Here is a 25,151-nt window from a genome sequence, read left to right on the forward strand (position 1 = left end):
CAACCACGACATTTTGACAGTTACACATTAAACCACTCACGCCACCAACAATAACGGATATTATTGAAAATGAAAACGAGAATTGAGGTAAAAACAAACACATAGGTACATATCTAGAGCAGTCAGAGAGAGGGTTTTTATGAGATAAAATAGAATTGAAATACTGTGTACAATAGGCGGATCTGTGTGCATAAACATGTGCAATATTCATGTAAATGTGCAAAAAGTTCCTGAGCTTTCAGCACTCAAGTATTGTGTGTTTTCCACCATTGCTTTAATGTAAAAGCAAATTCAGGTTAAGTTTGAGACCTTTGCAATCAGTTGGCCTTGAATCGCATTGTTTTGGGGGAATCATTTGGGGTAAAAGCAAAGAAAGTTGAAAACAATGTAACTGCGTGGTGAATTATTCATGTCTCAAGTTCAATGATGAGAAAACTACTGTATCTTTATACATTTATTCATCAGCCTACTTCATGATTTTTTCCCCTCCTTTAAGGATGTTTATATAAAATAGAAAGAGATTTAATTTGATGGCAAGCCTGCAAAGGTAAGAAAGTGAGTTGCTGTATAAATGTAAACTAATAAATGCTTAATATAACTTTTACATAAAATATCATAAGAAACTATTAGTTAAATGTATTTAATTTTAAAATAAAATATCATTGCATCATTTAAGTTAAGTTGCAATTGACAGAAAGAGGTTGTAATTTCAATATGTTGCCAAAAACATTCAATTAATGAGTAATGGCTTAACATTAAAACGTTTCTGCACATTGCATTTAATTCCCATAAAGATATGATTTAGTAAAGTAATATTCAATATTTATTACATTTATACAATTATTACCCACCACCCATTATAGGAAAGTGTCCCAGGGTAACACAATGTATAACATATTTATCTTAATCCCTAAAATTACATAAAAATGCACAAAAAAATGCTATATTTTGATGCTAATACCTGATAAAGGACATAGCCTACAGTCTACCCCTCAATATTTTGAATGTCAATGTATAAACTGAACTTTTAATTGTGTAATTAAGGCATATTACATTATAAATATTACTTTTTAATTTAAATTTAATGTAGTTTTGTTTTGTCTCCACAGCGTGCTATGAACGCGGCCTGCAGGGGGCGCTGGCGGCCATTTTGCTTCTCTGTGCGACGGGCAAAGAAAGCGCAGAAGACGTCCGCGCATGCGCACTGTGTTTGTTGATGTCGATGTCTGCCTCTGTCTGCCAGTGTGGGAGATGGTAAGAAATGAGTAGTTGCAGCTCTGTAAACGCAGAAAAGCAACTTTATTTAAGTGTTTCTAAAGTTTAACACAGTAGAGAGTGTAGCTTTGTAGCGTAGTTCTCACTGAGCAGGGTTATTATGGTACAAAGCTAATGCTAGTGAACATTAGCTTTGTATGTTTGCACCTACTGGATTGTTTTGAAGCATTAAAAGTGGGTTAATAATCTCATATTGTACTAAAATATAATGCTGCACCACATGTGAGCACTCCATCCATGCACTTCACATGCACAGCTACACTATCTTGATATTATATCTGTAGTTTTAATCTAATCTGATTTCTTTTACTTCCAGGTGAGGCTCTCTCATGGAGGCAGTGTGTGAGCAGCTGCATGGAGGTGATGAGGAGGAGGAGCAGGCAGGAGCAGAGGAAGCCATGCTGTGGTCCATCCAGGAGGCTCTGGAGAGGCAGACCCTGCAGATAGGAGCGTCAGCCTGCGGGGCCACGGCTGTGGTGGACGTGCTGAAGGCCCTCGGCGTGGACGTGGCCCCTGAGGAAGCAGACCGCTGCGTTCGGACTCACCTGAGGAGGAACGAGTCACCGCTGCCGGACTACCTGCTGTCCCGGAGTGAAGCTGGTAGATTTCTTTACACCATGACATGATTATTGTATTTCACACATTTATCTTGGCAGACATTATAATATAAACACCAAACTGAGATGATGATACTTCATATAGGTTCATATTAAAGATTTGAAAGTGGTACTTCAGGTGTCACAGGTGCCAGCAGCGACTATAACTTCCCCCCTGAATGAGGCTCTGTACCGTCCTGAACCCTTAAGTGCTGTTTCCTGCCAGAGTGACAGCTGGCTGCAGCGCCAACCAGGCGGATTCAGAAGTACCCTCTTGAATTAGACAAAGAGTTTTTATGTCTCTCAGAGGAGCGACTGTAATTGAATGTTTCAGCTGTGTCGCACAATTGTTTCACATTGTCATTTCAGGCGTTTAGCTCGAGCTGTCATCACACACGTGATGTCCTGAGTGGAGAAGGAAACACACCTGTAATCACTGATGTTAGACATGTAAAAGTTAAAGTCATTGTATTTTGTTCATTTAGTTCTCTTTTATATTTTTTATATATAAATGAGTTTTTTTTAATTCACTTATTTTTTCTGTATATATATATATTTTTATTTGAATCTTGTCAATTTTTTATTTTTAGCCCTTTATTTTTCCTTATTATTTTCACTTTTTCTTTTGTTTTTTCTCTTTATATTTCTCCATTTATTTTTCCTATTCTTCTACAGGATTCTCCTTTCGTTTGGCACTCTTATGACTCCATATAAACTTGTTTTAGGTGCGACTCACGCTCAGCTCATTGAGGGAGCAGAGGAGGCCAGTAAGGGGAAGGTAACGGGTCGCTTCTTCCACCTCCACCCTCGGCGGCTGGTCAGACTGGTCACCTGGCTCGCCGACTGGATCCGAAAAGGCGCCGTCCCCGTGGCGACCATGAACATGCAGCTTGCCGTACCCGAGGGAGAGGAGGTGCCTGACGCCTGGCACCACCAGCTCATATTTGGCGTTGCATCGAATGCTGTCTTCATGACCAATCCTTTAGATGTAGGTGAGTAACGGTGTAGATGCAACCCTTTTTTTAAAGGTATCGATGTGTGAAGTTTTGTTGCTGCCTCTCCAGTGAGCGAGAGAGAGTTGCACCAGAGGCTCTGCAGTGAATCGGTGCTGCTGATTCGTCGAGAAGACGTTCTTCAGCGACTGACGCCAGACTGCAGTCTATCAAGTTTATCCGAGCAGCGGTGGAAAGCCCTGGACGTCGAGGGTGAGTCTGTTAATCTTGTATTTATGCTGAGTTTTCATCTGGTGTGCAGACATGTTCTCAGTGTTTGTCTGCCTTTTTTTCTTCCTATTAGGTCAAGTGAGACAGATGCACCGAGAGGAGGAAGAGGAAGACGATGGACCCAAGTTAACACACATCACGATCCCTGCGGCGTACAGTTCAGGCATCACTTTCTTTGCCCTACGAGAATCAGAGTTAGGAAAAGAACTCCTCAGTGCCCCTGACCTCCCTTCTTTGTGACGGGACTGACACTCATGGACTCGACTTATTTATTGTAATATTAAAAAAAAATGCCTGTATGAACGACGGTTTATTGACTTGAATAAAGTACGTTTCAAATACAGAGAGAAGTGACACGAGGCTACTTTTTAACCACCTTACCTCATCTGCTCCCCGCCGCCTCCAGACTCTTAACTAGAATTAAAAAGGCAGTTCCCATCAGGCCGCATTTGGCCACTTCACACCTTCTTCCAGTTAACTTTAAGATTGACTTTCAGAATGTATTGATTTCTCTCACAGCAGTAAATGGCAGAGCTCCAGCTTATATTTCAAAGCTGTTATGTCCTGATGCTCAGAAGCTTCTATCAGCAGTCTGAACTCCTCTGGTCGCTCCGCGGGCCACATTAAGCAGTAAAGGTGGAGGAGTCTTTAGAGCCGGGGTAATTAGATGTTGGCACAATTCAAGAAAAATATCCATCTGTTTTCCCCAAGAGACAGCTCACTTTTCTACGGAAGCTCTAAACGGCCATGGGTCAAACCTATTTCCTTTTTTTACTTTGAAAACAAGTTCAAGTTAAATCAATCAATCACAAGTTACTTATTTTCATTATCTTGCAATAAATACGTGTATTTATTTGCTACTTTGTACAAATTTGAGATACCGGTACTCGAGTATTTTCTTCTCATGACACTTTATACTTTTTTTTACATTTCAGAGGAAAACATTGACAATTATTAGTTATTAGTTACTTTAAAAATTAAGATTTTTGCACACAAAATATATGAAAACTCCAACATGTAATGTTTCCAGCCTCACAAATATGCTGATTTTCTGCTTTATCTTTTGAATTATTTTTAACCATTTTTTTTACCCCTACTACTTTTATCATTTTCACAAAGCAAACTATTGATACAATAATTATTGAGTAATCTTTAAGAGGATTAAATCTTAGTTGTTCTCATTTAACAAATAGTTAAAAATGAGCTCAACCTACTGAAATCCTTACTTTTTAATGTATACTTTAAGTACTCGAGTATTTTTACAGTGAAACATTTTTTTTACTTTTACTTTGAAGGATCTGAATACTTCCTCCATCACTGGGAATTGTTTATATTTTCACAATAAAAGAACAAAACTAGTAGCAGACAAATTTAGCCTCAAAAGCAGAAAATCCTGTCAGTAAACTTGCTGTAATTATTTGTAAATAAACATAAAGTATTACATTTTAATCTGTTTTTCTTCTCTGGCGTGAAAACGATGTGAAAATGTAATTTTAGACTTATTTTCGCCAGGCATCGCTAATTAACTACAATTCCCATGATGCACTCGACAGCTACACCCCGCGGAAGTTGGGAAAAAAACCCAAACTTGTCCAAAAAATCACTTCTTGGTCAGCAGATAAAGGTAAGAACAAGACACACAGCAGATAAACAGCGGTGAAGTCGAGCGTTTTAAAGCTATATCGCACTTTTAGCTAACTTTGCTAGCAGCTAGCTGGCTAATAAGCACATCACGGTGATATATTGGATCCACGTGGTGTGTGTGTGTGTCTGTGTGTGTGTCTGTGTGTGTGATAACAGTTTGCATCCACGGTCAGTCTGCAGGCTGAGAGCAGAGACACACTTCTTCTGGACTGCTGTCCTCACCTGGGCTCCGGCTATTTCCCGCTTCACTCATTCACTCAACACACAGGTGAGTGTCTCAACACAGCATGCCAGATGTTCAGGTGCTAAAGCTGCTAAAAATAATAAGAAGTTAGTCATGAAAAGTTATTATTTTCATGTGAAAGCAGAAGAAATGCAGTTTTCTTACGCTGTACAAGCTTGTACAGGAAATGAATTGAAGTTAATTTGAATAAATGAATTAAATATTTCAGTTTTTGTGATTTTTGGAGCAGATTTCAGGATGTAGACAGCACCATCCCTCTGTTAAACTGCAGAAAAAGTGCATGTTGATGTTACAAAGTGCAAGTGAAATGCTTGTATTTGCTTATTTGACATCTTTTCCTCAAGATAGACACAGGAAAAACCTGGTTTTGGCTGCTTATTGATGTTTAAATTCTAGTAACATGGTGTACAAGTAAAATGTCGACACCTACATATTGCACAATTGTCTTTAAAGGGTCACCATGTAGTTTTTGAGAGGACATTTTAATCAGAAGAGAAAGATTTTTAAACCTAAACAAGCTTTCTTAGTTTTACTATTTTACTTTGTTTATATGTGGCGGACCCTGCCACCTTTCCAGCCTCAAACGGTGTTCTTGGGACCTTATTTTCCTCTGAGAACAGCTTGTTTATTCAGTTATGGAAAAAAATGCATCATTCTGAGTTTGAATTTCTTCTCCAAAACTACGTAGTGCTCCTTTAAATGGTCTTATAATCCTGCATTGTCAGCGTCATGCCTTTGATTTGCTGTCTTGACATGTGAGTCACATGAGCGAGTGAGTCCAATCAAAGCCAGTGATTGGACTAATAGTGGAACATGTGCACCTCTCATGCTGTGCAACACTCACCCCTTTGTACTGTATCAGCGCCAAATCAATGCAGCTTTTAGACAATCTATCTGCACTGTGCCGTTGCACAATCGTCAAGGGTTCAGGTCACCGCGGGTCGGGGTGGTTTGAACTCTGACCCTGGTTTGTTCGAGTCTTTATGTTCCTTTTTTTGGCTCTTTTTTATGTGAAAGTTTTAACACCTATAGTGCTAAAAGTTGATATTTAGGGTCTTTTTTGTCTATTTTAAGAAGTTTGAGACAACAAAGAAGCCCCGAAACCGGTCAAATCATTCTGGTTTTCATCCAAGTGATGAGATTAACTTCATCCAAATGTGCGTCATGCGGTTTCCGATGATTGAATTAAAATTTTTGACACTGCATATCATGTTTAACTTAATTTTCCTTTTCAGTTTGACATCCTCTTAAAGGGGCACTATGTAGTTTTGGAGGAGAAATTCAAACTCAGACTTTTAACAACTACAATATCAATGATGTAATAATACAAACTCTTTATTCCATAAGTGAATAAACAAGCTGTTCTCAGAGGAAAAATAAGGTCCCCAGAACACTGTTCGAAGCTAGAAAGGTGGCAGGGTCCGCCACATATAAACAAAACTACAAAGTGCACCTTTTTAAATTAATTATTAAAGAATCCTCAGTAAATATAACAAGAAAAGGTCTTTACAGGCGTTTGTATATCTCTAATATCTTTCCTTACATGTGAAAGAATAAAATAGACTTTGGTTTGCATAAATAAGTGATCCAGTCGTTGGCTTCGGTAAATGAAACACCCGGAGACAGAGACAGCAGAATAACTGCAGCACCAAACTGAGGCTAACTGTATATCAACCTGATAATGGCTTTGTTTTTCCATGCAAATGAGCCACTGTGTGCAGCTGCTGGTGATTTGGCCTCGCCTGGCGACCACGCTATTTAATTGTTGACTTGTGTTTTTGTTCTAGCTGATTGGATCCGTGTTAGTGTGGCGTTACAAGATAATATAAGACCCCGGGCCTGAGAAAAGGTCACCGCTTCCTCACGGCTTAGGGAACTCTTTTCGTTATAGGTCAATGTTTGCATGCAATTAAACGGATGCTTTACGGACGGTTAAAGAATGACAAGTGCTGGCTGTTCTTTGAATCACCTTGACTCTTCTCGTCGCTCAGGTACGATGGCAGAGAGGGTGCTGGTGGTTGGCAGCGGTGGACGGGAGCATGCGCTGGCCTGGAAGCTGGCCCAGTCGTCGCAGGTTCAGCAGGTCCTGGTTGCCCCGGGTAACGCAGGCACGGCCAGCTGCGGGAAGATCAGCAACTCTGGTAAATACTAACACCGTCTTTTCATTTCACCTCCATGAGGTGCGTATAACAAGCCAGTCCCTCCACAAATGCAAACAATAACCCACTGCTTACTCCTTTTAAAATAAATACATCTGACGTGAAATGCATGTCTGTCTTAGTTGTTGTAAAATAGAAGTTTATTTTTCAAAAAGTAGATATATTTAAATGTCTGAAATATAAGCAGATATTCACAGTTTGATATTTTGAGAAATATACTTATTCGCTTCCTTGCAGAGAGTTAGTGACAGGATCAGTGTCTGTATGCTTCATACGAACAGGACATGTGTGGGTGTTGGAAATCCTATAAACCACTTGAATTTTAATGTAGGGTTTTCAAGGCTTGAATTTGGATTAAGTGCTTGAAACTGAAATATATATTGAAATGTATTACCGGTTACAGCTACAATACCACCACTCTATAATATGGTGGGTTTGCCTTCTCTGTCTAGGAGATGTAAAAATCACTGGTATGTGTTCATCATTAAAGCCAGAAAACATCAAAAATTACCCCCAGAAAAGTCAGAAATTAACCCCAGAAAAGTCAGAAATTAACCCCAGAAAAGTCAGAAAACTACCCTCAGAAAAGTCAGAAATTAACCCCAGAAAAGTCAGAAAACTACCCTCAGAAAAGTCAGAAATTACCCTCAGAAAAGTCAAAAATGACCCCCAGAAAAGTCAGAAATTATCTCCAGAAAAGTCAAAAATTACCCCCAGAAAAGTCAGAAATTACCTCCAGAAAAGTCAGAAATTACCCTCAGAAAAGTCAAAAATTACCTCCAGAAAAGTCAGAAATTATCTCCAGAAAAGTCAAAAATTACCCCCAAAAAAGTCAGAAAACTACCCTCAGAAAAGTCAAAAATTACCCCCAGAAAAGTCAGAAATTAACCCCAGAAAAGTCAGAAAACTACCCTCAGAAAAGTCAGAAATTATCTCCAGAAAAGTCAGAAATTATCTCCAGAAAAGTCAGAAATTACCCCCAGAAAAGTCAGAAATTACCCCCAGAAAAGTCAGAAAACTACCCTCAGAAAAGTCAGAAATTATCTCCAGAAAAGTCAGAAATTACCCCCAGAAAAGTCAGAAATTAACCCCAGAAAAGTCAGAAAACTACCCCCAGAAAAGTCAAAAATTACCCCCAGAAAAGTCAGAAATTAACCCCAGAAAAGTCAGAAAACTACCCTCAGAAAAGTCAGAAATTATCTCCAGAAAAGTCAAAAATTACCACCAGAAAAGTCAGAAACTACCCCCAGAAAAGTCAGAAAACTACCCTCAGAAAAGTCAGAAATTATCCCCAGAAAAGTCAGAAATTATCTCCAGAAAAGTCAGAAATTATCTCCAGAAAAGTCAGAAATTACCCCCAGAAAAGTCAGAAATTACCCCCAGAAAAGTCAGAAAACTACCCTCAGAAAAGTCAAAAATTACCCTCAGAAAAGTCAGAAATTATCTCCAGAAAAGTCAAAAATTACCCCCAGAAAAGTCAGAAATTAACCCCAGAAAAGTCAGAAATGACCTCAATCAATCAGGGAGCTTTAGTGCTACTAGGTGGATTTTGTTGCCTTTAGGTGGAGCTAAGCTAACTGTTTCCTCCTGATTCCAGTCTTTATGCTAAGCTAGCTTTAACAATTTCCTCAGAACATAATTGTCTTAATAGCACATATTAAATATGCAGCTGAAGAGTGTAACTGTGTCTGTCCATGCAGAGGTGTCGGTGAGTAACCACACCATCCTGGCTCAGTTCTGCAAGGATCATCACGTGGGGCTGGTGGTGGTCGGACCGGAGGTGCCGCTGGCAGCAGGTAAATGAGCTCCATAATGTTACAGTAACTCTTTCATATGGTTGTCTCTTTGCCTGAACTTTATGGTCTCCTGCAGGTATGGTGGACGACCTGACGGCGGCAGGAGTTCCCTGTTTTGGCCCGTCCGCCAAAGCTGCTCAGTTGGAGGCCAGCAAGAGCTTCTCCAAGGCCTTCATGGAGCGTCACGGCATCCCCACGGCTCGTTACGGCTCCTTCACCGACGCCCAGGAGGCCTGCAACTACATCCGCACGTCAGTAAAGTTTATATGTACTTGTGCACGAGGACGTACAGGGACACTGTCTTACATAATGAAGTAATTATCAGAGGGAATAAGGTGTTGAATGTTCGATTCACAGGCAATAACATTTTTATCAGTTTTGTTTTGCAGCAGGAAAGTCGCTGCAGTTTTGTTTTCAGAGCCATTAAACAGACAAAAGTTTCTCTGTAATAGAAAATGAAAGTTTTGTTCCTCAGATGGTTTCATGAGTTAATGATCTAAGATGTGATGATTGCCTTTCATATGAGAGCGCCCTCACAGAAGTCACAGAAACCAGTCCTCCATAAACAAAGTAGTAACTTTTCCAGAATCCCTCCTCCTCAGTGAAAGTCATTTCTCTGTTCCTATAAAGCATCTTTGGGCAGAACAACAGCTGCCACATTCTGACAGCCTCCATCCATATGGATCCCAAGCAAACAATATTGCGCGCTACAAATGTTAAATGGTCCACAAAAAAACATTTTATGCTCCATATCAGCCGCGCAGCATCTGTTCCAGATGTGCTTTCCCATGGAAAGAGTTTGCATATAACTGACTTTATTTCATCGTTCGGGGGTCTCCAGGGCCGAATTCCCGGCGCTGGTGGTGAAGGCCAGCGGGCTGGCAGCAGGGAAGGGAGTCATCGTGGCACGAGACCAGGACGAGGCCTGTCAGGCTGTGATGGACATCATGAAGGTTGGAGACATCTCTCATCCTTTGTAATCGTATTCATGAGGAGAGGAAAGAAAATGTTTCACTGAAGTTAAATAAAACGTTGAGATCTGGCTGCTGACCACAGATCAGTCCCAGTAGAATAGATTTATGCTAAACGGACTGAGACAATGTGTCAGTACAGTATGTTTTGAGGCTGGAACCATAATTCCCTCCCCAACTATTGACCAGCAAGCTGTTACTTAATATTAGTAAAACATTATGCACAGATTGTCTGCAGGGTAAGTGTATTAATTAAATTTAATTTATCCATCTTCCGATTTTATTTTTGTCAAAATGAGTCGAGCTCTTCTGTGTGAAAGTTCATGAAGAACACAGCAGGAGTGCTGTCTGGAAATACTTCAAATAAAGGCAAAGGATATAAGCATGCTCGTATGCAGGCGATGCAACAGAGCAGTGTTAATGAGTACCTGAAGGACAAACACGCCAACCTAAAGATCATTTCTAGTGTTTGGTTACAGCTTTTCATATTTTTGAAGGCATTGAAATGGAGCTTCACGATTCCAGTATCGCGATAACATTAATGTCTGCTTGAGACCTTCCCAGTTCTGAGTCCCCTCATCTGTGCGTTGCAGGACCGAGCCTTTGGATCTGCGGGGGAGACGGTGGTGGTTGAAGAGCTTCTGGAGGGAGAAGAAGTGTCTGTGAGTCATTAAGTGAACTCTTTAACTTTATCTTGAGGTATTAATTAACATGAAGCTGACAGAGTTACTCCTCCCCTCGTCTTTTAGTGTCTGTGTTTCAGCGACGGCTCCTCGGTGTCTCCGATGCCTCCGGCGCAGGACCACAAGCGGCTGGAGGACGGAGACCTGGGCCCGAACACCGGCGGCATGGGGGCCTACTGCCCCACCCCTCAGGTACACGCCGCCTCAACCTCTCGTCTAGTTTTTGGTGGTGTGTTGTGTCGCTCCTGCTCGTCATGACTCTGCTGCCTCTGCAGGTGAGCCAGGAGCTGCTGCAGGAGATCAGAGAGACGGTGCTGCAGAAGACGGTGGACGGGATGAAGGAGGAGGGGACTCCTTATGTGGGTAAGTGCTCTGTCTCTGTCTCTTCTTATGTTCACAGTGAGTTTCTAGCTTCAGATTATTGAGCTCGTGTCTTGCTGCTGTCCAGGCGTGCTGTACGCTGGACTGATGCTGACCAAACAGGGGCTGAAGGTCCTCGAGTTCAACTGTCGGTTTGGAGACCCCGAGTGTCAGGTGGGCTTCCTGAACTCTGATCAATCACCGTATGTTCTCTTTAAACAAACATTAATCTGTACTGCGTCTCCTCCAGGTGCTGCTGCCGCTCCTGCAGAGCGACCTGTACGAGGTGATCCAGAACACCATCAGTGGCAAACTGGCCTCCAGCGCCCCCGTGTGGCAGCAGGACAGCTCTGCAGTCACTGTGGTCATGGCCAGCGCCGGTTACCCCGGCTCTTACAAGAAGGGAGTGGAGATCACAGGTACGCAGGAAGAAGAGAGGCGTAACAACTCGAACAAAGCTGCTTCAAGCTGCTGAACAGCTGGAGTGGGCGTCAGAGTTTCTTAAGAGACTTTCAGAGTTTAGTCCTTGACTTTAGAGGAGAGTTAGATTTGTTTAAACGTATTTCTGCATTGACTGATGAAAGAAACATGCTGTCAGTGAAGTCTGTTGTGTAACTGCCCTTTGACACCCTGAGTGAAACACATTTTATTCATGAGGGTCTGATTTCTTCTTCCTTCTATGAAAATGTCCTTTTGCACTTGTGTTAATATTCACCAAGCGTAACACACCTTTTTATTTTTTAATCTGTCATTAACCACTGCTAATTATCATGAACCCCCTGCTCTTCTTAATGAGCTCCTATTAGTCTTTATGTAAATGTGTTGTCATGTGTCCTGTTGTAGAGGTAATATGTTGTTTTTTATGTACCTTTTAATTACACAAAAAAAATCTGCTTTTTTGTATGAAAAGGTAGAAAAAAGTCTTTTCTATTCTGAGCACTTGCCAACATTTCTGACTGGCAACTGGTTTCTTTTTCTTTCATGGGATGTTTTTTTTATATATATCTGGAGGGAAAGTAAAAGCAGAATTGAAATCTATGAACGCATGTTTCACGGCCGCTATCAACAATTATTTTCATTGATTAATTGTAGATTATTTTCAGTGTTAACATTATACAAAATGATTCTGAGCAAACTTTATTCACTAATTGTCCAGATAATACTACAAGAATGTTTTTTTTAATGGGATCAAACATTGTCTGAAAGCCACTCTGTCTTGGATTTAGATATATTTCTCTTTGGTCTTTCAAAAAAGACACTGAACAGCAGTTTATCTGCCAAAACATACACACACACACTTCACCAGGTTTCACCAGGATTTAATTTTCCCCCAAACAAAACACCATCAGAATTAAATGAACACTGAACACAAATAAAATCTTTTTTAATTGGTGAAAAAGTGTACAAAATGAATATGGCAGCAACAACAACAGTAACGTCAAACATGAGAACAGAACAAGAACATCGATATAATGAGTCTTTCTCATGTATCTTGTGTCTCTGTCTGTCCTCAGGTCTGTCTCAGGTTCAGGACATGGGGCTGCAGGTTTTCCACGCCGGCACCGCCCTGAAGGACGGAGCTGTGGTCTCCAGCGGCGGGCGGGTCTTGACCGTCACCGCGGTCAGGTCGTCCTTGGAGACGGCCCTGCAGGCGGCCAATCAGGGCGTGGCGGCCGTCGGCTTCCCGGGCAGCGTGTACCGCCACGACATCGGCCACCGGGCCATCGCTCACCTGAACAAACACAGGTGTGTGAAGTGAAAGTCAAACACTGAAACATTCCCTCCGTTTTTGTACTTTTTGTAGTTTTTTCAACTTAATTGTTTACGGTTCATCATGTCGAACTTCATGAATAATAAACTTCACTTAAAGAAACACCAGTGTCTTAGTTTTTCTTTAAATCATCAAACTTAACATGCTTTAAAAAAACAGAAAATCCCTTCTGAGTTTAACACTGAAAGCTGCCTCCTTAAGGCTTACTGTAAAGGTCACAGACTGGTGTGTCACTGTGTCTCTGACAGAGGTCTGACCTATAAGGACAGTGGGGTGGACATCGCTGCCGGTAACAAGCTGGTGGACATGATCAAGCCTCTGGCCAAGGCGACTTCCCGAGCTGGTAACTTCATTCTCGCGTACAAAGGATGGATGGAAAAGGATGTAAAGAATGAATGAAGCAGTAACGGGTTTTTCTTTCACCAGGGTGTAACGCAGAACTGGGAGGCTTTGCCGGCCTGTTTGACCTGAAGGCAGCAGGTTTTATTGACCCGATCCTGGTGTCTGGGACAGACGGAGTGGGGACCAAACTCAAGGTGGGGAATTCATGTCCGTCCTGTTTTTGGAGGAGAATATGAAAGCTGTTGTTTGTTGTCATTGTGCAAATATGTGGCAGAGTCCTGGAGCAAACGGGAACAAACAGAGGTATTAAGTATTCGACTCGCTCCAAATTGGCTTTGGTTGATGCCAGATCGGCCGAGAAATAACAATTCAAAAACTGGATCCAAATTTAGCTCCGGAGTAATGGCGCAGCAGGGGGGGACGTGCTTATGTGTAGACGGATTCAAAGGCTTAGACTCCGGCGTCTTAAAACCCCAGAACAGAAAAACAAATTTCATTAACATGAAGTGTGGAAGATCCGGGATTATTTCACGGACATTTGGAAGGAGGTTTAGCTCATTGTTGGGTAAATTTTACACACAAAACTTTCCTCACGTGACCATGAATATCACATGAAAGTTGTCTCTTCTCATGCAGCTTTAATGTTCACCAGATTAATTTTTCTATATCAGATCGCGCAGGCGTGCAGCCAGCACGGCGGCCTGGGGCAGGACCTGGTGGCCATGTGTGTGAACGACGTTCTGGCTCAAGGCGCCGAGCCGCTCTTCTTCCTCGACTACTTCTCCTGCGGAAGCCTGGACGTAGACGTGGCCGCCTCGGTGGTCGGCGGCATCGCTAAGGCCTGCGAGATGGCCGGCTGTGCTCTGCTGGGTAAGAGAATTTGATGATGATGATGATGATAATGTGTCTCTATCGTCTAAAAGATCTTGACTTCCCTTCTTGATGCAGTATTTTGATCCTTCCTCCTTTCATATCTATGGTCCAGGTGGTGAGACAGCAGAAATGCCGGGCGTCTACGCTCCAGGAGAGTACGACCTGGCTGGGTTTTGTGTTGGAGCAGTGGAGCGTGGAGAGTTGATGCCCAGGCTGGGGGACATCGCAGAGGGGGACATGCTGATCGGAGTGGCCTCCTCTGGGGTCCACAGCAACGGCTTCAGCCTGGTCCGCAAAGTCCTGGAGAAGGCCAACCTCAGCTACAGCTCCCCTGCTCCTTTTGGCAAGTCAGGACAGACCGTCGGTAAGTCGGCTTCAAGTCGCAAGGTCATTTTTCAACATTTAGCTTCTTAAGTGTGGACATTTTCTGTTTTTTCTATCAAGTTATGCACAATATTTTGGTCTTTGGGACATTTCAGAGGGATTTTTCACTATTATTTTGATCATTCTCAGAGCAAACAATTGAAAATGTACTCCACAGAAGGTGAAAATAATTGTTAGTTGCAGCCGTACTATCTTTACGTGTCACTCTAACTCTTGATGAAACCACCAGGCGAGGTTCTGCTGACGCCAACAAAGATCTACAGCCGTCTGCTGCTGCCGATCCTTCGCAGCGGCGCCGTCAAAGCCTACGCTCACATCACAGGGGGTGGGCTTCTGGAGAACATCCCGCGGGTGCTGCCTCAGGAGCTGGCTGTCGATTTAGGTGAGATGAAAGCATGCAGTGCAATGTAAGCATATAAATGTGTTGACGTCAACAACCTCTACCTCTGGATGGAGCTGCGTTTTTATTTTTTTATGGCAGTCTGAGGAAAAACAAGTTTTTTTTCCTGGACAAACATATATATACAGTTGTATGACGTGAACACATTGACATCAATGCAAATGTAAACATGGATGAACAGCCTTCTGCTCATATTCAGCAGTGTTCAGCTTGTGTTTTCCATATTCTAGTCCAGCTGGGATCACTCTCCCTCTGTTGAAAACGCAGAGGTCACTTTGTTGTAAATGCAAGGCCAAGGCTCCTCCTCATTAATATTTCCTCTTGGTGTTGATGCAGATGCCTCTAGATGGAGCATCCCTGCGGTGTTTTCCTGGCTCCACAAGGAGGGGGGTCTGAGCGAGGAGGAGATGGCCCGCACCTTCAACTGCGGCCTGGGGGCGGTGCTGGTGGTGTCCCCCCTGGACGCTCAGAGGGTCCTACGCCAGCTTCAGGCTCAGGAAGAGGCCTGGATCGTGGGTTCACTGGCACACAAACAGCCCAGTAAGACACTGAGACATGAGTTTGATCCCAGAATTTAAAGAAATATGAGCTGGAAATAATGTTTTCTGTTTTCTTTGTGCAGGTGCAGAACCCGTGGTGGTCAGAAACCTGAAGCACAGCCTGCTGAACGCAGGACCCGCCTCCAGTGGAGAGCTGGTCGTTGAGCAGAATGGAAACGCGCCACATAAGAGGACCAGAGTCGCTGTTCTGATCTCTGGAACAGGTGTTGTTGGGATTCTCTCCATTAAAGGAATAGTTCCACATTTTGGGGAATATGCAAATTAGCTTTCTAAGCAAACCCACAAACCACCGCAACACCACAACATGTGTATTAGTACAGATAAAACCAGCAAGACAACATGTTGGAGAGCTTCAGTGGTCCTTCTAGACACACGTTATTACCTTCACACAGAGCCAGGCTCGCTAATTATCTGTCTGTTTCCCATCTTTATGCTAAGCTAATCAGCTGCTGGCTCCAGCTATGTATTTACTGGGCAGACATAAGTGGTATCAATCTTCTCATCACAACAACTCTGTATCCGTCCCAGGCACCAACCTGCAGGCGCTGATCGAGCAGGCCAAACGTCCGTCCAGCTCAGCAGAGATTGTGGTGGTCATCTCCAACAGACCTGGAGTTCAGGGCCTGAAGAGAGCATCGCTGGCTGGCATCCAGACACGGGTAAAAAAAATAATCATTTCTTAAGATCTTATGGTCTTTTTATTTTTAAGTTAAATATTTGTAGTCACAATTTCGTAGCTGGAAGCTCCTTAAAAGTACAGTTACAACGAGTTTACACCTGTTAAATGAACATTGCAGTAGTGGAGCTGTGAGGAGGCAAAACATTATGCATTTATTTGAACAAAATAAACACGGAGATCCAGCTGTTTACAAGCCTCTGTTCTGCTGATGCAGTCGTTTGTGTGTTTAATCCAACTTTAGGTGGTGGACCACAAACTGTACGGGAGCAGAGCCGAGTTTGACGGCACTATAGATCGCGTGCTGGAAGAGTTCGGGGTGGAGCTGGTGTGTCTGGCTGGTTTCATGAGGATCCTCACGGGGACTTTTGTCAAGAAATGGAACGGTGAGAAAACAGACTCCATTTCTTACATTATTAAATATCTGTTTGATCACGGGAAGGTCTTTGACTGAGTTTTTTTTATGTCACAGGGAAGCTCCTGAACATCCATCCATCCCTGCTGCCCTCATTCAAGGGTGTGAACGCCCAGAAGCAGGCTCTGCAGGCCGGGGTGCGGGTTGCTGGCTGCACGGTCCACTTTGTAGCAGTAAGTAATCCAAACCCAGAGCTGAGACCTGAGATGTTTCTCACTGAACGAGTCCCACTGATGTTGTTTTGTTCATCTGTGTTCAGGAAGAGGTGGATGCAGGAGCCATCATCGTGCAGGAGGCGGTGCCCGTGATGGTCGGAGACACGGAGGAGAGCCTGTGCGACAGAATCAGAGAGGCTGAGCACCGAGCCTTCCCCGCTGCTCTGGAGCTGGTGGCCAGCAGAGCCATCCGGCTGGGAGAGGACGGACACATCACCTGGAAGAGTTAGAGAACACAGATCAGCTCAGCCATGAACCAGCATTAACAGTTTACAAGACACTAACAAAGAAGACTGATGCTAGAAAACACATTTCATGTTTTAAAAAGCATCAGCTGAGGTCAAGATATTAACTTTCTTAAACTGTCCTTTATTTCAGATTGCCACAACCAGAGTTTGGTTAATTTGTTCTTGGGATGCTCAAAGCTTGTGAACATTATGTAGATTATATAGTAGAATTTCAAACATTTTGTATTAAGAAGCACAATACTTGAAAATGAAACGACATTCCATAAAAAATGCACTGGAAGTAAACTGGAACAAGTATGTTAGTAGAAACATGAATGTTTGAACGTCTGTACAGCTGAAACTGTCATTTCATGATTAAACCTGCATGAGTGAATGCAACGACTCCTTCTTGTGTGGCACTTGTCTTATTATTGTAGAGAGGTGCCTTAGTACTTTCACCCAGCCGACTTCTTACCAGATGTGGTGGTCTATTCGGCATTTTTGTAGCCAATAAAGCTATCTGACAAAATTGAAAACTTATTAAATACTAAATTAGTATTTAAACACTACTGCGAGACAAGGAAAAGGGAAGTGATCTGATCTTCCGTGTTTTAGGCCTCATTCCCACAGCGCTCTAATCATCATTCTGTGATATCCAGAACATTTTCCAGTCACTTTTATTTTAAAGTTCATTAAATTCTTTCAGAGCATTTTTTAAGTTCCATGTTTGTTACTGTCGATGGAAGCGCAGGACAGAGAGCCTCTCATTTCTGGCTCTTGTAGACAAGACTGACTCTCCCACCAAACCACGCTGGGCCAGTAGTCGGATGATCTCCTCTGGTGAGACAAACACAAAGGACTGAACTTGTTATCCACAACGACACGAGTAGACTAGAGCTGAGCAATGTGGCTTTTACACTCTTTAGTTTGTATGTCGACACATGATACATCTTGATATTTAAATGCTGGATTAAGACGTACTACAAGGAGATTTTAACTGGTTATCAAATATCACAATTTAATACTGATACTTGTTACACGTAGCTGCTTTAACCAACACAACACACAAGTACATGCACTCATGATGTTACAATAGCCAAAATGTAGCACGATACACAGTCTTGTATCATGATAAGGATATAATATCAAGATATTGCTCTGCAGTAAAGTCACCTGGATCGTTCTCAGCGATGGTTATGAGGTAAAACAACCCTTCACTGGAGAGCAGCTGAGCTACAGCGGGCAGAAATCTGTCGGTCACCTCTCGTCCTCGCTCCCCTCCGGCCCAGGCCGCCTCTATTCCTCTGCTGCCGACCTGAAGCAGAAGCACTCATTAATATCCTCCTCCTCCTCCCTGGACCGAAGATAACCTTTTGTACAGAGCTGAACAACCTCTTGTGAGGGTGTGACCACGTAGGGAGGGTTGAAGAGAAGGACGTCCACTTTGCCACTTAAGCGGGGCAGAAGACTCTCCACCTAAAGGAGGGAGAGGACAACACCTTAACATTCAGGTCATTGCACATAAAGCAAGTGAATACCTGAAATGTGTCTGTAAAAGTCTCACCAGGGATGTGATGACAGGCTGCAAGGACACATTATTACAGGACGCTGTCTTTGCAGTGCACTGTGCTGCTGCAGGATTGACATCAGTGCAGCTGAAAGATAAACACATACTCATACATCCTTACATGAAGACGTTAGCACATTTAAATTAGCTGGACATTGGAAAATATTGCTTTTTTTTATATCACTCACAGATATAAAGCTGAAGGTCCAACCACTGATGCCAGAAACGCTGACACCACTCCTGAGCCGCTGCCCACCTCCAGACACACACAGGGGCTGGAAAAACAGCAGAGAATTAACATTTAAATATTCAGAGGTCATATTCAGGTGAACTACAGGAGATATGTGATGCAAACAGGAAAATGACTGAGGACCAAGAGGAACCAGGCTTTAGCTGTGAGGGCCCCAATCCTGTGAAGGAGCTCACCTGAGGAACTAGACCAACTTTCATTGTTTAGCATTTCCTTTGATTTGTAACTTAATGTGTTACTTTTATACAATATTTTATCTTGACTTGTAGCTATATGTTGTTTTATTTGTTGACTATGATTTTATATTTGATTGTTCTTCTGCTTTCTTTTATTTGTTCGTGTTTGTGAAGCACTTTGTTACTCTAGTTATGGAAGGTATAATTATAATTATTATCATCATGACATGTAAAGCTACAGGTTAAAGTATTGAAAGCAGGAAAATGTCCCCTGTGACAGTTGATACTATTATATCATTTGATTATTATTACTTATGCATTAATATAAAAAAGGATTTTACTATTGTTTTGTTGAGAACTGCAACTAATGATTGTTTTGATTATGGATTAGTCTATCATTACCCAGAATGAGACCTTCAGGGTTTGTTTTGTAAAATCAACAGACAAAAATCTAAAATTAATTACAGATAAAATGAAATTAGTGCATTAAATTTAAGAGGAATAATGTCGAAATCACAATATGGCCAAGTGCAATATCCAAATTGCACCACCTTCCATTTTCTGTATACTATACTATAAATGAAGTATTGTGCCTAAGTGTGCAGTACTCGAGTAAATGTACTTAGTTACATGTCTGTGTCTGACCTCATGAGCTGCAGCCTCTCTGCGTCTTTCTCCAGAGCGTCTATCAACAGGAAAGAGTCCTCGGCGGGCTCGTAAACATCCCGGAAGTCTCCTCTTCCAGCGTGAGAGTAAGCTGGAGTGGGATAACCTGCAGACATGTTGCCTTCACAGCTAACAGCTAGCTAACAGCTAGCTAACAGCTAGCTAACAGCTAGCTAACAGCTAGCTAACAGCTAGCTAACAGCTAGCTAACAGCTAGCTAACAGCTAGCTAACAGCTAGCTAACAGCTAGCTAACAGCTAGCTAACAGCTAGCTACCAGCAGCGCTAGCCGGCAGCACGTGCTCCTGGCTCCTCGACATCTACTTTAACATTGTCGGTCGCGTTAACGGACTTTGACGCCGCGTTATTGGAAAACGCTTCGGTCAAGTGTATTCAAAAATACCGCTGATATTTTCTGTAAAAGCAGCAAATTAAAGCTAGCTAGGTCTGCGTCCATACGCGCTCGTTCACGACCCACTTCCGTGTATACAACTGACGTCACGCCGACGTCACTTAACCCCTTCCTTGCCGGGGACGCATCAGTGTGACGTTGAAACTGGACTGAATGTGTTTCAAAGTGAGTTTTTTAATCGTTCAGACCTAAAATGTTTGGTTATAAGTTAAAAAATAGACATTTTAATAAAACATGTTTCTCCTGTAATACTCACATTGTTATGTACCAATGTTATCACAGACCTTTTGATATTTATGACTCCCTATATTAAGATTATTTACTGAACTATTTTGGCTTCTTAAAAGTAGCAAAACAACAGAATAAAATAAATTACAAGGAAAAGCCCTGCATTAAAAGTACATAAGTATTTTCAGCATAATAGTTACCATGCAGCAGAACTATCGGTGTTATTTTAATATATACATTGCAAAAACTCAAAATACTACTAAGGATATTTGACTAATTTCTAGTCATATAGTACAGTAGTCTCACTGCATTTAAGACACAATCACCTAGAAGGTAGCATTTCAGTGAGATAAATAGGACTCGTTTTTAGACAATTTTTATTTGCTCCACTAGCTGATTTTTTAAATCATTTTATTATTGTGCAACAAGCAAGAAACACCCTGTATTCCTTGTTTTTCTACTTATTTTTGAAGTGGCATTTCCTGTGTGTATCTTTAGATTAGAATAACTGATGCGCAAACTACCAGGAGGGTCAAGGGACTGTTAAATATGTAGCTAAATGTCCCTGAAGTTATCAAAAGTAAAAGTAATTATGGACACAGAATTATTATTATTATATTTGCACCGCACTTTTCTGAAAAGTGTTTAAACGTACAATTATATAGGAAAGTAGATACAAGATAAAAGGAGATAACAGAATAGGTACAATGCAACTACTTCAAATGCTTTTGATGTTTAGTCAAAAAAGCTCATCATTATATTTATCAAAAAAGTGAGTGTTTTCACCTCTATCACAGGAGCTCTGGCCCGCTGGAAGAGGTTCTGAGGCCCGGGGAATGGGGCACCCCACAAAGGATGCCGGCAAGGAGCAAGGAGGACTCTAAAATCTGAACCAAGCTCAGCAGGAGTAAATCTCAGACTGGTTTTCATTCATTGGTGAAAGCTTCAGGAAATTAAAAAAGGCCAAGTTGTCCTTCTAGCCAGCTTACTATGCCTTGTGTTGTTGCACTTGATAGGTAATTATAAGAAGCAGGTATACAGCTGTTCATGTTTAACTCAGTGGTGTAAAAGTGAATCGCGATCTGAAAATGCAGTGGCACCAAATCACAAAAACAATACGACTTCTTGCAAAATGTTGCTTTAATTTTAAAAAAAGAGCTCAGATCTACTGTTTAAAAGGTTGCAATAAGCGGTGTGAATGACAAAAAACAGCTACAATAAAGTGAAGAAATGGTCTGATGGCGTCATTAATGCCAAAACAAATAATGACAATGAGACAAAATAACAGACCGAGTGGTCACTGAATACAATATCAAACTGACAACACAAGGAAATGAATAGTTCTGGTTTATTAATACACATTCAGCAAAATTAAGGAGCCATGTTGGACCCCGGGCGAATAAATTAACAGAACTACTGCTGCATAAAAAAAGCAATAACAACAATTAAAGGCAAGTTTGTGAACATGGATTTCCACTTTTGTTTTGAAAAACAGTTTTTTAATCATTATTGTTTTGGCAAGTTGTTAAAAAAAATAATCACTGTAATTGCAAAAGTTCAAATACTGACTTTGGAAAAGTAATTATGAAATATAACAATGTTTGTTTTGGATTAAAAATGTAATACATAAATGAAACATTGTTTTGCAATAAAAAATATTTGTAATTGAGAGGTTGGTGATTCAAAATAAAAACCTTTGTTGATATTTGCCTTAAAGTGGATATTTTCCATTAACATAATTGCTCACCTCTACATTACTACAGGGATAATGCATGATGTAACATCTATCATACAACAAGCACATGGAGTTGTGCAAACAAACACAGAGAGCAATACCTCTGAGATCAAATTAGAGCTTTTCACACCACAGCAATACAAGCACCGATTACATTTAATGTCTGAGGGCCGTGTCTCATTAGCAGAAGAGCCAGTTCTTGAACGTGACACCTCTAAAGTACAGAGGCACCGAGCCAATCTGAGGTGTTAAAAAACAAACCGTGATGATGAAAACAGGTAAACAAGTGAAATGACAACTTTGGTAATCAAACTAAGGAAAAGTTTTCCAAAATGATGCAACCTTCCCTTGATGTCATGAAAAATATTTAACATACAGGATCGTCTACTGCATGGACATTGACCAACATTTTTTTGTGGGACTCAAAAACAATATCTTTTCCACCATCATGTCAACATCTTGTACATATTGGGCCCTATTAAGTCTATAGTGCATGGTCTAAAGTGCAGCGTGCTAGTGCGTTTAGGCCGTGTCCAAGTCCATTTCGCTAGTTAAACGGTGGATAATCTGGGCAGCACAAAGAGGGGGTCTTTACACTCTGAATTAGTCGTTGGGCAGAACATAAATCAAACTAATCCGAGCGTCGGCTCAAATTCCTGGAGCATAATAAACAGTGTCACTCGTCTTCGCTGAGGGAAAGGGATGTGATCTTCTGCTGCTGGACCCTCTGCCTCACCGTTTCACAATCATCTGTCCCATCAACAACTCTGTTTGACTGCATATGAAAAAATGCACTGACATTAAACTGAGGAGGAGGAGGAGCGCCGCTGCGTCCCTCTGTGTGTGCTCTCTAAGTCCGTGGGTCAAGCGGGACGGGTCATTAAAAGTATCATCCCGATCAATAACGGGTGTGATGAGAGGGGAGAAATATGTCCTTAATGAGGAAAATATTAATGACATTACCTGCAGCAATCCTCCAGCGGCAGAAGTGACATGTGTATCTCTACGTTAACATGCGCATTTGCGGTCAAGGAACAGCTGATAGACATCATTGATTATTTAAAACTCCTGACTCGTTCCCTTTGGAGAGTTTGTAACTACAGCTTTCAGTTTTGCTGATTAAACGATATTTGTTACAATGACATGTTTAAAATACTGGAAAGCAGCCTCTCAAATCATAAAATCGGAGTGTATGGTGAATCTGCCTGTGTAGGTGCATCTAATGCATCCTTGAAATAGCAGCTTTTTGTTGGTCTATGGCACTGTCACTTTCCGCTGCCTCAAGATAGCAATCCGCCATCAGTACGCCTGACCACACCTCATTTTAAGACCAACATGCCCAGGGGCGCACAGGGGGCCGCATTTGCTATTTACACAATGCGGGCACTGGGTGTGAAAATGACAACTGCGTCAGTCTGATACTAGCAATGACACTTGCGCTGTGTGCGGCTTTGCGCCAAGCGTAAGATAGAGCCCATTAGCTCTGAGCTTCTTTATGATGGAAAATACCTTTTCATCCAAGATGGTGGTCCGATGGTCCTTGGCCTTCAGTGAGATGTATCAATTGTCTGCCATGTTGCTGAGCTGCAGTAAGGGCCTAATGAAGGAGGGTCATTGAGGCCTGATACGTTTAGAGCAGGATCCTGGCTGCTGCTCATCCAGTCTCGAGGTGCGAGAGTGTCTGAAGGTTGGAGTCATTCAAAACACAAAATAAAAGCACACTTTGTCAAGTTTAACCAGCATATTTACTAAGGGTTAAGTCAAATAAATATGAACAAGTTTGCACTCTTGAATCCAAGGTTTTTAAGAAATGGTGTCAGGTGACTGGAGACAAGGTTCAAATTTATTGAACCTTGTGCATGTGCTCCTCTACCCCTGGGCAACTCCGGAAAAGGAGATAGTCTAGCCCCTATCCAGGAGTTTGGTTCCAGAAGCTGCACTCTTTATATCTATTTGGTACCACTCCAAGTCCCACACCAGCTCCAGTTCCTTCCCCTTCCTACAACCAGACTGCAATGCCAGGGATCAGGATGCCCAGGTGGCAGGCGAAGAGGGGCTCTTAGTCTGGACCCCCCTGAGACCAATTTGCCTTAGAAAACCATACCAGAAGCTACTGCCCCTACAACACAACCCCCAGGATCAAAGGGACACACAAACCCCTTCACAACACTAAGGTGGCAAATCTTTGGAGGCCTAAAAGAGGCTCCAACCGATTGTCAAACCTTGAATTCAAGAGAAACAATGCAGAGTCCTTCCTGGTCGTGGTACAGTGGACCAGCTCTTCACCCTTGCTGGATTGCTCAGGGGGTAGACGGGAGTTTGCTCATCCAGTCTACATGTGTTTTGTGGACTTGGAGAAAGCCTATGACCATGTCCCCTAGGGAGTATGGGGTACCACAGCCGTTGCTAGACTTCACCAGGGTTGTCCCATGTCTCTGCTTTTTTCAGATGGAGTGGTTCTGTTGGCTTCTTCGGTCTGTGACTTCCAGCAGACACTGGGGTGGTTTGCAGCTGAGTGTAAAGCAGCCGTGATGAAGGTCAGCACTGAGGCCATGGTTGGGGAGCCAGCTCCTACACACAACGTAGGAGTTTAAGTAACTCAGGGTCTTGTTCACAAGTGATGGGAAAATGGAGCATGAGATGGTAAGGTAGTTTGGCCAACGCTAGCATTAATGCTGGTGTTGCACCGGTCCATCTTGGTGATGAGGGAAGAGCCAGAGGGCAAAAGCTTTCAATTTACCAGTCAATCTATGTTCCCAACTCTCACTTATGGCCATGAGCTTTGGGTGGTGACCAAATGTATATCATCGCGGATTAAAGCAGCCAAAATGGGTGGCTGGGCTCAGCCTTGGAGAACAGGTGAAGAGCTCAGACATCCGGACAGAGCTCAGAATAGACCCAGCTGAGGTGGTTACATATCTCATCTGGCCTTAGACTACCTTGGACCACTGGAGGAGTTTTAAAGCATTGCTGGGGAGAGGGACATCTGGAATACCCTGCTTAGCCTGCTGACACAACACAACTTGACCCAGGATAAGCATAAGGTGATGAATGGCTGGCCGGATGGACTGGTACCTTTCAATAGAGTCCGGCTTGTTATTTCATGAGAGTGGTATTGATTTCTCCGCTAAGTCTTGGAAAATAAATGAGCGTACTTGTCTGTCGAAATGCATTTTTTGAACTCTTTGTTGCCAAATTTGGATTAGAAAGACTTGCTGTCTTATTAGATAGCTCTTCAATGAGACACCCAAATCCCTTTATGGATGGCTTGCTAATATCTAAAACTGCAAACTATTGACTAATT

At 42.3% G+C, this 25,151-nt stretch overlaps 3 protein-coding genes across 5 annotated transcripts; 2 read left to right on the plus strand and 1 right to left on the minus strand.

The window, feature by feature from the left end:
- Positions 1-1,184: 1,184 nt before the first annotated feature.
- On the plus strand, positions 1,185-3,437 carry LOC140992121 (uncharacterized). Its single transcript, XM_073462384.1, has 5 exons — positions 1,185-1,254; positions 1,592-1,875; positions 2,597-2,863; positions 2,936-3,076; positions 3,168-3,437. Exons 2-5 carry the CDS (start codon positions 1,605-1,607, stop codon positions 3,332-3,334), a joined length of 846 nt encoding a protein of 281 aa, XP_073318485.1. The 5' UTR covers positions 1,185-1,254; positions 1,592-1,604; the 3' UTR covers positions 3,335-3,437.
- A 1,213-nt stretch (positions 3,438-4,650) lies between these two features.
- On the plus strand, positions 4,651-17,218 carry gart (phosphoribosylglycinamide formyltransferase). 2 transcript variants are annotated; one of them, XM_073462186.1, is made up of 23 exons: positions 4,651-4,718; positions 4,912-5,006; positions 6,974-7,123; positions 8,842-8,937; positions 9,014-9,188; positions 9,779-9,890; positions 10,502-10,570; positions 10,658-10,783; positions 10,867-10,954; positions 11,040-11,125; positions 11,202-11,370; positions 12,466-12,697; positions 12,971-13,065; positions 13,149-13,258; positions 13,736-13,934; positions 14,050-14,301; positions 14,551-14,703; positions 15,058-15,261; positions 15,344-15,484; positions 15,810-15,940; positions 16,202-16,343; positions 16,430-16,545; positions 16,632-17,218. In XM_073462186.1, the coding sequence occupies exons 3-23, from the start codon at positions 6,979-6,981 to the stop codon at positions 16,815-16,817; spliced, it is 3,027 nt and encodes a 1,008-aa protein (XP_073318287.1). In that variant the 5' UTR covers positions 4,651-4,718; positions 4,912-5,006; positions 6,974-6,978; the 3' UTR covers positions 16,818-17,218. The 2 variants fall into 2 exon arrangements, with proteins under 2 accessions (XP_073318287.1, XP_073318288.1); XM_073462187.1 differs by lacking the exon at positions 4,651-4,718 and having other exon boundaries at positions 4,893-5,006.
- hemk2 (HemK methyltransferase 2, ETF1 glutamine and histone H4 lysine) lies at positions 15,957-23,442 on the minus strand. Of its 2 annotated transcripts, none has more exons than XM_073462188.1 (7): positions 19,453-19,960; positions 18,570-18,656; positions 18,379-18,469; positions 18,207-18,290; positions 17,988-18,129; positions 17,549-17,651; positions 15,957-16,804 (listed from the first exon to the last, which is right to left on the minus strand). In XM_073462188.1, exons 1-7 carry the CDS (start codon positions 19,587-19,589, stop codon positions 16,801-16,803), a joined length of 648 nt encoding a protein of 215 aa, XP_073318289.1. In that variant the 5' UTR covers positions 19,590-19,960; the 3' UTR covers positions 15,957-16,800. The 2 variants fall into 2 exon arrangements, with proteins under 2 accessions (XP_073318289.1, XP_073318290.1); XM_073462189.1 differs by lacking the exon at positions 19,453-19,960 and adding an exon at positions 23,357-23,442 and having other exon boundaries at positions 16,717-16,804.
- Positions 23,443-25,151: the final 1,709 nt, after the last annotated feature.

This window comes from Pagrus major, chromosome 24, assembly GCF_040436345.1.
Source record: "Pagrus major chromosome 24, Pma_NU_1.0".
NCBI classification, from domain to species: Eukaryota; Metazoa; Chordata; class Actinopteri; order Spariformes; family Sparidae; genus Pagrus; species Pagrus major.

Excerpts from the sequence above, each read along its gene's own strand:
- LOC140992121 (XM_073462384.1), top strand. The coding sequence starts at position 1,605 with ATGGAGGCAGTGTGTGAGCAGCTGCATGGAGGTGATGAGGAGGAGGAG. Across the intron at positions 1,876-2,596 it reads GCTGTCCCGGAGTGAAGCTG|GTGCGACTCACGCTCAGCTC; the intron begins GTAGATTTCTTT and ends AACTTGTTTTAG. Across the intron at positions 2,864-2,935 it reads GACCAATCCTTTAGATGTAG|TGAGCGAGAGAGAGTTGCAC; the intron begins GTGAGTAACGGT and ends CTGCCTCTCCAG.
- gart (XM_073462186.1), top strand. The coding sequence starts at position 6,979 with ATGGCAGAGAGGGTGCTGGTGGTTGGCAGCGGTGGACGGGAGCATGCG. Across the intron at positions 9,891-10,501 it reads CTGTGATGGACATCATGAAG|GACCGAGCCTTTGGATCTGC; the intron begins GTTGGAGACATC and ends TGTGCGTTGCAG. Across the intron at positions 14,704-15,057 it reads GGAGCTGGCTGTCGATTTAG|ATGCCTCTAGATGGAGCATC; the intron begins GTGAGATGAAAG and ends GTGTTGATGCAG.
- hemk2 (XM_073462188.1), bottom strand. The coding sequence starts at position 19,589 with ATGTCTGCAGGTTATCCCACTCCAGCTTACTCTCACGCTGGAAGAGGA. Across the intron at positions 18,470-18,569 it reads GGACCTTCAGCTTTATATCT|CTGCACTGATGTCAATCCTG; the intron begins GTGAGTGATATA and ends TTTATCTTTCAG. Across the intron at positions 18,130-18,206 it reads TGGTCACACCCTCACAAGAG|GTCGGCAGCAGAGGAATAGA; the intron begins GTTGTTCAGCTC and ends CTTCTGCTTCAG.